At 46.8% G+C, this 10,989-nt stretch overlaps 2 protein-coding genes across 2 annotated transcripts in view; one reads left to right on the forward strand and one right to left on the reverse strand.

Moving 5' to 3' along the window:
• LOC147988436 (uncharacterized) overlaps positions 1 to 10,142 on the reverse strand; it is a 28,121-nt gene extending 17,979 nt beyond the window's left edge. Inside the window, exons 1-3 of the mRNA XM_087534829.1 lie at positions 9,942 to 10,142; positions 9,763 to 9,825; positions 8,378 to 8,922 (exon numbers count right to left, since the gene is read on the reverse strand). Of these exons, the coding sequence (XP_087390955.1) occupies positions 8,378 to 8,922; positions 9,763 to 9,825; positions 9,942 to 10,142 (809 nt within the window). The remainder of the gene's footprint in view (positions 1 to 8,377; positions 8,923 to 9,762; positions 9,826 to 9,941) is intronic.
• LOC125532547 (uncharacterized) lies at positions 4,224 to 6,799 on the forward strand. The gene is made up of 7 exons (XM_087542623.1): positions 4,224 to 4,881; positions 5,073 to 5,155; positions 5,547 to 5,629; positions 5,711 to 5,912; positions 6,015 to 6,218; positions 6,302 to 6,475; positions 6,557 to 6,799. Exons 1-7 carry the CDS (start codon positions 4,230 to 4,232, stop codon positions 6,797 to 6,799), a joined length of 1,641 nt encoding a protein of 546 aa, XP_087398749.1. The 5' UTR covers positions 4,224 to 4,229.
• Positions 10,143 to 10,989: the final 847 nt, after the last annotated feature.

A 10,989-nucleotide genomic window follows, 5' to 3' on the forward strand; every position in this document is an offset into this window, starting at 1 on the left:
TCCACCTCCTCCCCTGCCGCCGCCGCCGCCCTGCCCCGGCCCCGGACGCCCTGCCCCGCCCTCGACTCTCTGCCTGCTCCTTCTCCAGTGAGGTGAGCTAGCTTTTTCTCAATTTATTTCATTTGTTAGATGAATGCCACTGTTAGATGCATGAATGGATATTAGATGCATGGTTGAATGGATATTAGATGTGTATGCTAGATATATGAATAAAATGTAGTTTTTTTGTTTTGCTTAGATGTGTATGCTAGATATATGAATGGATATTAGATGTGAATGGATATTGGATGAATGGATATTAGATGCATGGATGAATGGATGTTAGTCAAGTTAACAAATGTTTTACACACTTAGTTTGTTAAATATAGATGAATAGATTTTGGTTAAGTTTGTGATAGATGGATGGATATTGGTCAAGTTAGTATTTGGTCAAGTTAGTGTTATGGTCATGTTGATTCATATATAAGAAGAAAATCGAGGCACTTGGTTTCTAAAATACTTAATAAAGATTTTTTTGCAATTTGACATGTTGTTTCATGTCGATTCATAATGTTGTGCCAAATGGTTAATGTGAGGTGAAGACCTAATTTTTTTCACTTGATGGAATTAACAGGATTTGTGGTGTTCCCATCTTCGTGGAGTGACCGTCGACGTTGGAGGTGTTGGTCTAGGATCGTCCCTCCTTTGATCGACTACATCCTCTACATCAGAGGGTGAGCAACAATTTCATGACCTCGTCCACTTTTTTTCCATGTCACTAGATTAAATTTTCACATCAAGTCGCATAACTTAGGTCTCCCGTCCGAAAGGGTTGCATCGATAAATATGCATTCAATTGCATATTTATCACTGCAGCTCTTTCGGATTGTCCAGCGCTTTCCACGGACAGCCCGAGGATGTGTAGATTGGGTACGTTGTTCATGCTCTACCCCGTTCCGAGACAGGATTTCGGCGGCGCCTCCCTGTTGTTCTCCGGATGCACATTCTCTCGGCATTTTGCCGAGACGTGTATTTGCAGAACAGCGGGGAGGTGCTGCCGAAATTTTGTCTCGGAATGGGGTAGAGCATGGACAACGTACTCAATCTACACATTCTCGGGTGGGATTAGGACCCATCTTTACCTATTAGAGATGTAGGTGGATTAAATGTTGTTTCTCGTCAACCTTGTAAAAAATAAAATACTGATGTGAGTAATTTAAATGAATCCTTAATTTTGTTGTGTGGCTTCCAATAAAGCAGAGATGGCAGATAATCAGTGGATGTATAGTGGGTTTTTCCATCAGAATCAAGTAACAACAGAGTGGGTCGAGAAAACTGATGTGTTTTTGAAAGAGATATTCCGTAGTCCAATGAGGATGGTGCCAGAATGCCCGTGTGCCAGATGTAAGAGGCGTATCCGCAGAGATAAGAGTGAGATGACTAAGCACCTTCGCACGCATGGATTTATGCCCAACTTTAATATGCCGATAAACTTTGCCCAGCGGGACCGTGGTAGAGAGGATGTGATACGACAATGCGTCGCTGGTTATGAGGACGATGGGGTTAGAGACATGCTAGATGATGTCTTTGCTGCACAGCCGACACCTCCGTCACATTCAGCGAATGAACCGGAGGAGCCGGAGGAAACCGCAAAGGCCTTCCTGGAAATCTTGGCCTCGTCAAAGAAACCTCTCTATGAGGGTGCCAAGCTGTCTGTGCTGGATGCCATCTCGCAACTGATGGCAGTCAAGGCTGAGTACGGCTGTAGCCGAGGTTGCTTCGAAGCATTTCTGGGAGTATGGGCTAACAGCCTGCCTGAGGGCCATGAACTGCCGAAAACCATGTACGGTACGAAGAAAATCATGAAGGCGCTCTCGATGGACTATGAGAAAATACATGTTTGTCCAAAGAATTGCCTTTTGTTTAGGCATGAGTATGCGGATGACAAGTACTGTAGGAAGTGTGGTTCCTCTCGGTATATTGAGGTGGTCGATAAGCATGGTCAGAAGCAGCAGCTAAAAATCCCTGTGAAGGTTCTTCGGTATCTTGATTTTATAAAAAGACTGCAGCGCCTTTTCATCACCGAGGAGTCTGCCAAAATGATGAAGTGGCACAAGGAAGGGAAAAGGTACAATCCAAAAAAATTTGTACATCCATCAGGAGGTGAAGCATGGAAGTCATTCGATATAGAGTACCCGGAGGAAGCAGCCGAGGCTGGGAATGTCAGAATTGCTATAACAGGTGATGGGTTCAATCCATATGGTATGTCGTCTAATCCATACAGCTGTTGGCCCGTATTTGTTATTCCGCTGAATCTCCCTCCCGGCGCCATAATGCAACGCAAGACCATGTTCCTGTCGCTTATAATTCCCGGGCCTGAATATCCGGGGAAGAATTTAAGTGTGTTTATGCAGCCGTTGGTGGATGATTTGCACCATTCTTGGTAATTCCCGAGGTTGACATACGACCGACATCTGCAGAAAAATTTCTTGATGAAAGTTTGGCTACAATATTGCATGCATGACTTTCCCGGTTATGCCTTGTTCTGCGGATGGTGTACAAGTGGAAAGATGCCTTGCCCAGTGTGCATGCAGGCCTTGATTTTCATTTGGCTGAAGAAGGGTGGCAAGTATGTTGCATTTGACCTGCATCGACAGTTCCTCCCTCCAAACCATCCTGATAGGGAAGACAAGAAGAACTTCACAAAAGGCAAAGTTGTCCATGAAGTAAACGAGATTCCAACGTTTTCTGGTGCGGATGTGCTTGCTCAGCTGAAAGCTCTTAAGCCTGCTGGTGAGGGGAAAGGCAAAGGCAAAGGCAAAGGCAAAGGCAAAGCCACAGGCGAAGACGAGGGCAAAGGAAAAAGTAAAGGGAAAATTTTTGAAGGATATGGTGAGACGCACAACTGGACTCACATTACCCCCTTCACGCAGCTTCCCTATTTTAAGGACCTCAAACTTCCATACAACATAGACGTGATGCACACCGAAAAGAATGTCGCAGAGTCCCTTTTTCACACGATCCTCAACATTCCTGATAAGACAAAGGATAATGTTAATGCTAGAGTTGATCAACAGAATATTTGTGATAGACCACGTCTACACATGCAGCCTCCCACAGGCAGTCGAAAATCTTGGTTCAAGCCAGATGCTGAGATGGAGACATTCAAGTGGCTGAAACACGTCGTGAAGTTCACTGATGGTTATGCGTCGAATATAAGTAAGGGGGTCAATCTTTCAACGGGCAGAGTGACCGGGCTCAAGAGTCATGACTATCATGTATGGATTGAGCGGATTATGCCGGTGATGGTTCGGGGCTATGTTCCCGAGCGTGTCTGGCGTGTGCTTGCGGAGTTAAGCCATTTCTTCCGCACGCTTTGTGCTAAAGAAGTATGTCCTGAGAAGATAAAAGAAATGCATAAGAAGGCGCCGGAGTTGATATGCAAGCTAGAGAAGATCTTCCCGCCAGGATTCTTTACTCCGATGACACATCTCCTTTTGCACCTCCCGAACGAGGTATTGTTGGGGGGCCCTGTGCAGAATCGTTGGCAGTACGGCCCTGAGAGACAGAACAAGCATCTGAGACAGAAATGTGGAAACAAAGCTAAGATTGAAGCTTCCATAGCTGAGGCAGTTATCCTAGAGGACGTGGTAGACCTCAGGACAGCCTACTATCCAGACCATGTTCCCACGTTGCACAATAAGGTGTCTCGATACAATACAGAAGAACCCAAGTATAAACCCAAGTTTCCTCTATTCATCGGGCAAGGTAGTAGGGCTGGATGCTCGAAATCTTATCTCATGCCACGAGATGAGTGGGAGGATGTCATGTTCTATATCTTGCACAACATCAAGGAAGTTGAGGATGAGTGGATGAGGTAATACCTTTGCACCATTCTTTTAGTCAATTCGTTATGTTCACTTTGCCTAGTTCTTATACCGCTTTTCTTATTGTAGTCGATTCGTTGAAGAAGAATGGACGGGAATGCTGCCTCCTTCTGAAGCGAAGGCACTTGCTCTTCTCCGAAAGGGTGCTGATGGAAGGAAAAATTTCGTTGCGTGGTTCATCGAGAAAGTAATTTTTCACACTTTCAATTAAACTCATGCACCCTATAATTTCAATTAAACTCATGCACCCTATAATTTCAATTAAACTTGTAGTGAAATGATCCGACCGAATCAATGGATGAAGAATTGAGATGGGTTTCCATGGGTTTTGATCCTGTCGTCATGACATGTGAAAAGTATGATATGAATGGGTATCGCTTCCATACAGAGGAGCACCAGAACAGTCGGCCTGATCCCAAAACCATAAATACCGGAGTCTTCACTGAAGGAGATAATAAAGTAGATTACTACGGAAGGGTAGGAAAAATATACGAGCTTACATTCAAACGTGGCCGCGAACACCTAAGTCTCACTGTGTTCAAATGCCGATGGTTCGACCCCAAAAAGGGTCTGAGACATACGCCTTCTGTTGGTTTAGTTGAAGTTAAACCATCAACCGTCTATGCCGGAGCTGATCTCTTTATCGCCGCTACCCAGGCCACACAAGTATATTATCTGCCTTACCCATGCCAGAAAGAGTACCTAAAGGGTTGGGAAGTTGTGTTCAAGGTGTCGCCGCATGGTAAGCTACCGGACCCGAATGATGATGATTACTACAACATAAACCCCATGACATACGAGGGAGTGTTCTATCAAGAGGAACATGATGATGTGGTCCGAAACAACAAGGATGATGACTTGGGTTATGTTGACCTGGACCCAAACGACGACGACGCACGGATTGATGGTGAGGCAGTTGTGAATCAAAGAGACATAATTATGCTTGAAAAGTTAAATGAAGATGCTGACGATGAGGAAGAGCCTCCACCTCCGTCAGACAATGAAGAAGATATGCGTGATAGTGATGATGAGACCGGTCCACAAATAGATTACAATAGTGATGATTCATATGGGTTCTAGAAAATGTAAGTTCTTTTAATGATCATTACAATAGTATGCTTAATGTGCTCTTCTGGTATTAATGTTTTTCCTGTATGCTTGTTTAATTGATATCCTTACTAATTGTTTATTCTCTTCTCAATGCAGGTTTGCTAATCATGGGCAAGTCCAGCAGCGCTAGTTTCCTCAGTAAATTTAAAGGACTTACTCGGAGTGGACGAGCCCACAAGGTTCCCTCCCGACTACGCGAGGATGACACCTCACAGGGAGGTGGAGGGGTCGGGGGAGGAGACCCTAGAGGAGGAGGCGATGGGGGGAGAGCCCCTAGAGGAGGAGGAGGTGGGGGGGAGAGGCAACCGGGGCAAAAAACTCCGGGCCGTGTCTGAAATAGGAGGGTCTTCTTTGATGCCCTCCTATACAGAGGCACCTTCTGAGTCTAAGGAGGAGGAGTATGTTCCTGATGGCGAGGAGGAGGAGGCCGAGGAGGAGGGTGAGGAGGAGGAGGCCGAGGAGGAGGGTGAGGAGGAGGAGGCCGAGGAGGAGGGTGAGGAGGAGGGCGAGGAGGGTGGAGGGGAGGTTGATCCCGCGTTGTGGGGTGACTTGCCACCGGGTTCTTCGCAGGGGTGGCTACGTGGTAATGCCGGACTACCTACACCACCTTCTATCGAGGAGCACAAGTGGCTCATTGAACCTGTGGGGACAGAGTAAGTGCCTCTCAATCATATTTTCAACACATGACAACATTTTCTTATTGTACACATGGCAATCATTTGATTCTTTTGCAGAAACTGGATCCTTCGCAGAAAGGGCCGTAAACCGAACGGCCTTATCACTGTCCTGTTGAAGGAGTTTTGGCCTGGCCTATTCTGCCCGCGGCCAGACAGGGACCCGCAGCAGCGGGTTTTGGCCACGAGCTGGGCCCACTACGAGGCTTGCAGCACCGCGGACTACGGGACGACCGCTAAGGCCGTGATCACCAAATTTTGGGTAAGTTCTCTTCTGAATCACTTGTCTTCAGTTTCGTTCATAGTTTATCATTGAATCACTCAACTCATGCCTTGTTTGCTTCTGGTTTATGCATGATTGCAGCAACTCTATAGAGTTCTTGACGAGCACAAGGCCAGAGCCGACGTGGTCTTGCTTGCGGCTGCGAAGAAGAAAGCTCGTCAGTTGCAGTACGAGGTGCGCTGGGTTGCCGTCTCGCAGTACTACCACTACTACCTGCACCAAAAGATGACCAAAACTCAAGCGCAGAAGCTACGACTTACCTTGAGCAAGGAGCAGTTCATGATGGTAACTATTACTAACTTTTCATTGTTTCAAGCAGTCAACTATATGTTTCGTGCTCACATGTCATGCTTCCAAAATTTGCATAGGTTGTTCCTCGTTGGTGCTGTGGAAGGCATGACGGATGGGCGAGTTTGGTGGATAGGTGGCTCGGTGCCGATGCAGAGTTTGCTGCCAAGAGCATCAAGGCCCGGGCTAACCGTGGAGACGACGGAACACACGGCCAAGGAAACAGGAACCACTGGGGCTTCAAGGCCATGAAGGTATATCTATGTGCATGATGCATTTTTGTTCTTCTTTACGTCATGTTCTTATGTATGGCTGACTTCTATTTGACATTGTAGGAGGACAAGTTGAAGAGGCCGCTCTCAGACATGGAGTCGTGGAAGCTGGCCCGCGAGCGGAGTCATCGCAAGGAGGGCGAGAGCCAGTACTACGGCAAGACCGAGGAGCACCTGGGGTCTTACATTCATCACTATCAGGAGTTGCATCCGGATGTTCCTGTTGCTGAGGTCGCCCAGTCTCAGATCGACGACACGGCGGTGGTGGCCATCCAGGGGAAGAAGAATGGCCGGTATCCGTGTTAGAGAGTATGGGGCGTTCACAGACTCCCTTAGCCCGCCAGCATGCTGTAAGTACTTCCTCTTTATCTTTTTCTATCTTGCATTCTCAGTTTATTTTCAGCATTGCTCACTTAGAAACAACCTAAATTATGTAGGCATATAAGGAGTTTGTCGAGCATAGGAATCTCGAGGTGTGGGAGTACTTGAAACGAGTGAAGGCAAACGATGATTACAACCGTCAGATGATGACGGTTAGTTTTGCCCTCTTAAAACCAAGCTAAATTTTTGCACTTTCATTCCTTCTGATCTTCTAGTTTGCTTGTTTAACTAACATTCAGGCTATGTTGGCATCTTGGACTAACCGCACGGATCCACCACAAATGGGACCCCCACCACCACCTGCGGGAGAACCCCCACACGTGCCCACGTTCGATGAATGGGTGGCACTAGACAGTGATGGTCCGGTTAGTACATTTGCCTAACTACTAGCAAACTAGTTCTCGTTCATGAAACACTATCATATCATATTTACCGTTAGAATCTTTTCTGAAACATGTAGGGGACCGGTGGCTCGACTCCTGCTCCGTCGACCCCAGTCACTCCGATCTGGCAGAGTGGTGGTGGTCGCGATGGCGGTTTTGGCGGAGGTGGTGGTGGTGGTTTTGGCGGAGGTGGTGGTGGTTATGGCGGAGGTGGTGGTTTTGGCGGAGATGCTCTTGCTTGATGATTCCGTGCATGTGGCCATCGTGCCATGCCTTTCATATTCCTACTTTTATCATGTTTCATGTCTTGCACTATTTTTATGTTCATGAACTTCCGTCGGTGATGATCTTTAGATGATGTGATTAACTTGAGTATGTTTAGATGATGATGGTGAACTTGAGTATGTTTAGATGAACTTGAGTATGTTTACATGATGAATTGTCATATTTCTGCATAATTTCATATTGTTCTGTTTTGAAATGCTGTCAAATGAATTGGAAAAGAGAAAACAGGGAAAATAAAAAAAAACTATGCCTACGGCAAAGCCGTCGGCATATATACGCCCAGGAGTTACCAGGGCTTGCCACGTAGCACATCTATGCCTACGGCAAAGCCGTAGGCATATATGAAAATCTATGCCGACGGCTTTGCTGTAGGCATAGCCCTGCTGCCAGGAGAAACCAGGAGCTGCCACGTGGCAGAGATATCTATGCCTACGGCTTTGCTGTAGGCATAGCCCTGCGATGTGGCATTGCGTGATTCGTCAGCGCTTTTGCCACGTGGCAGAGATATGCCGACGGCAAAGCCGTCGGCATAGATTCATCTATGCCTACGGCTTTGCTGTAGGCATAGCCCTGCCACATGGCATTGCGTGATTCGTCAGCGCTTTTGACGGCGCCGTCCGTTGCCGTCAGACGAAAAACACTGCCGACGACTATACTATGCCGACGGCTGACGTCAGGCCGTCGGCATAGGCACCTATGCCGACGGCTATACTATGCCGACGGTCTGACAAGACTACGCTGACGACATCTACGCCGACGGGGCTATGCCGACGGCCTAGTGGCCTATGCCGACGGCCCGTGGCCGTAGGCATAGCCCGCGAGTCCGGTAGTGATGATGCAGAGCTTGGAGGTGGTGAAGGACACGGTCAACTGCTTAAGCGCGGGGGCAACAATGCTGACACTGTGTGTAGATCTACGGTCTACGACAAGCTCCAGCAATGACAGCGAGTTGACCCTCAGGGAGGTCTCGTTCAACACAATGCCGTCGAGCTTAAGCGTGCGCAAGCGAGGGCAGCTGGAGAGCAAGGAGTCGAAGGCGTCATTGCAGCAGGACAGGCACAGCGTCTTGAGCACAGGGAACTCGACGCCGGCGGGCACGCGTACGGCGGAGAACATGTGCAACGCGATGGACGTGGCGCGGCGGAAGCAAGGCTGATCGACGACCGGGAAAGGGCCGAACAAGTACGGTGAGAGATGGAAGAAGAGCTCCTCCGGCTCCAGCCTTACGGCTGCGCGCAGCAGCGAGTTCACGCTGTTGGCGTCGACCTGCTCAGGTGGCTCCGGGACGTGGATCTTGAGGAGGGAAGCCACGGGAGAGACTCGGCCGAGCGCCGGTTCGATTGACACATTTAACTCACGGCGAGATAAAAGATCTGCTCTCTGTTTGTGTTGAGTATGGAGCTCGGGGAGCGATATACACCTCCTCCCATCTGGAGTTTCACAACATAGATGGCTGGAGTTTGGGAAATGGATAGTTTGTTTATATGACCTTTCCTTGGTCCAACATATTTGCACAGGTAGTATCTTTTCCAAAAAAAAGTACTAGGATATTTTCACAAGCCTGAGTCATTCAACAACTACTTTCAGAAAACTGTTGGTTCTGAAGAACAAGTGGGGTCAACATTTCTCTGATCTCATCAAGGATCAAAATTAAGAGACACTAAAGAATCACGCCAACAAGTTTGCGAAAGTTAGCCTATGACATACATCCTGAACATCCCTCTCAAACCTTGTTCTGTGATAAAGGTTGGTAACTCGGAGAAACTTAGTGTCTGCCATGCGTGCTCTCCTTGTGGGATGAGCAGACACTCGAGAGCTGTGGCTGGGATATCGCCGGCTGCCATGGTGATATTAATTTCTGGCGAAACTGACGGCGTGCATCGGGAAATCGTTCAGGGTGGGTGGTCTTGAAGGAAAGCTCAGCGGCTATAACATCAGGGAAGCGCTCCTTATATCCATTGGAGCCTGCATAAGCAGCAAGCAATTGGACCGGGATGCCAAACTACTGCCAGTTCAACTTTTTTACTTGAGAGCGGTAACTTCGACCGGGCGATGGACTGATTAACACGGCTCAGGGAGTTGGTTGTAGCTAGCTAGGGTTATTTTTTGGTCATCCTGGAAAGTAAAATCCGAAGAAATGTGGTCACTTATTATCCATTTTTCTGCCTTGTAATTGATTATTAAATGGAAACGAGATTTTCTGATGCAATGCCGGCGAACCATGCACAGTGGCACGCCGCAGTCACCCTGTGACTTTTTCTTTTGCTTCTTTATTGCATTTTTCTGTGCTTACAATAAAAGATATAGTGTGCATAAAAACCTAGAACAACTATTACAAACATAATAGATGAGCACAAAACAAAGAAGTCTATGGAAATAGTAGGGGTATAAAGCAGTACCTTAACATGCAAAAAGCACATGGCCACAGCTCTGTCTTCAGTTCCATCTTGTTTCCACATCCACGGGCATGTCATTCTGGTATATGGCCTCACCTTCACGTTTCCCTGAAAAATATCTTGCTTGGCCATCATCATCTGGATCAGGCTCACCTTCTGTGCCTTGCACATTACATCTCTGTTTTGTGTATGTAAAACGTACATTGCGGGAACTCTTTGAAATCTCTCGGCGATGCATTCAATAGATGATGATTGGCAGCAGTCCCCGACAATGCATGGACACTTGCTAGTGAGCTTGTGACCAACAATATCAGCGTCGTGTTGCCGAAAAAATACATCTTAAATATTATGAAACCCCTTAGCACAAGACCTCTTGACTTGGTCCAGTCCATGGAAGCAGCTCCCTCATTCAACTGAAGCAATTCTAGCGAAATAGATGATCTGCACAAGATCTTTCTACCTTATGAGAAAAACAAATAACCTTGCAAGTTCATGAACTAGGAGATTTATTTGATACGTTCATACTTCCCATGTTGTACATGAACATTGTGACACAATATATTCACACAAACCAGAATTTGCTGCATAAGAAATATTTATCTGCACGTTGTGGGGAAAAAAAATCTCATATTCACCTTATTGAAGCCTAGGGTGCACTTCGGATTAACACCTTCATATCCTACTGGTGTCATTTCAGTCAGAACTCCAACTCATAACCTATGCTGAAAACACACGAAGAAACTGCATAAATAAACTTGCTGCATGAAGATTGTTACCTTGTTCATGATTGTAGTTATGCTAGGGTCACAGGAAAATATGTGCATTCTTTTCAGAGTCGTCGGAGATGGTCGGTTCAGCTGGCAACCCACAAAGGGCAAACACAACAGTGAAATCCAAGATGCCATGATTGGATTATCCAGGATTATACAAATTGCACAGAAAGTTTAAAATACCAGATGATTATACAGCCGAGATAGTCTATTGATCATATCCACCCACAACTTTGGGATCTAACATCTTCCTACTGTCAGAACTGCAGCAACTGTTGCAG

The sequence above is a fragment of the Triticum urartu genome, chromosome 1A (genome assembly GCF_056163025.1).
Source record: "Triticum urartu cultivar PI428250 chromosome 1A, HENAU_Tu73, whole genome shotgun sequence".
Lineage (NCBI taxonomy): Eukaryota > Viridiplantae > Streptophyta > Magnoliopsida > Poales > Poaceae > Triticum > Triticum urartu.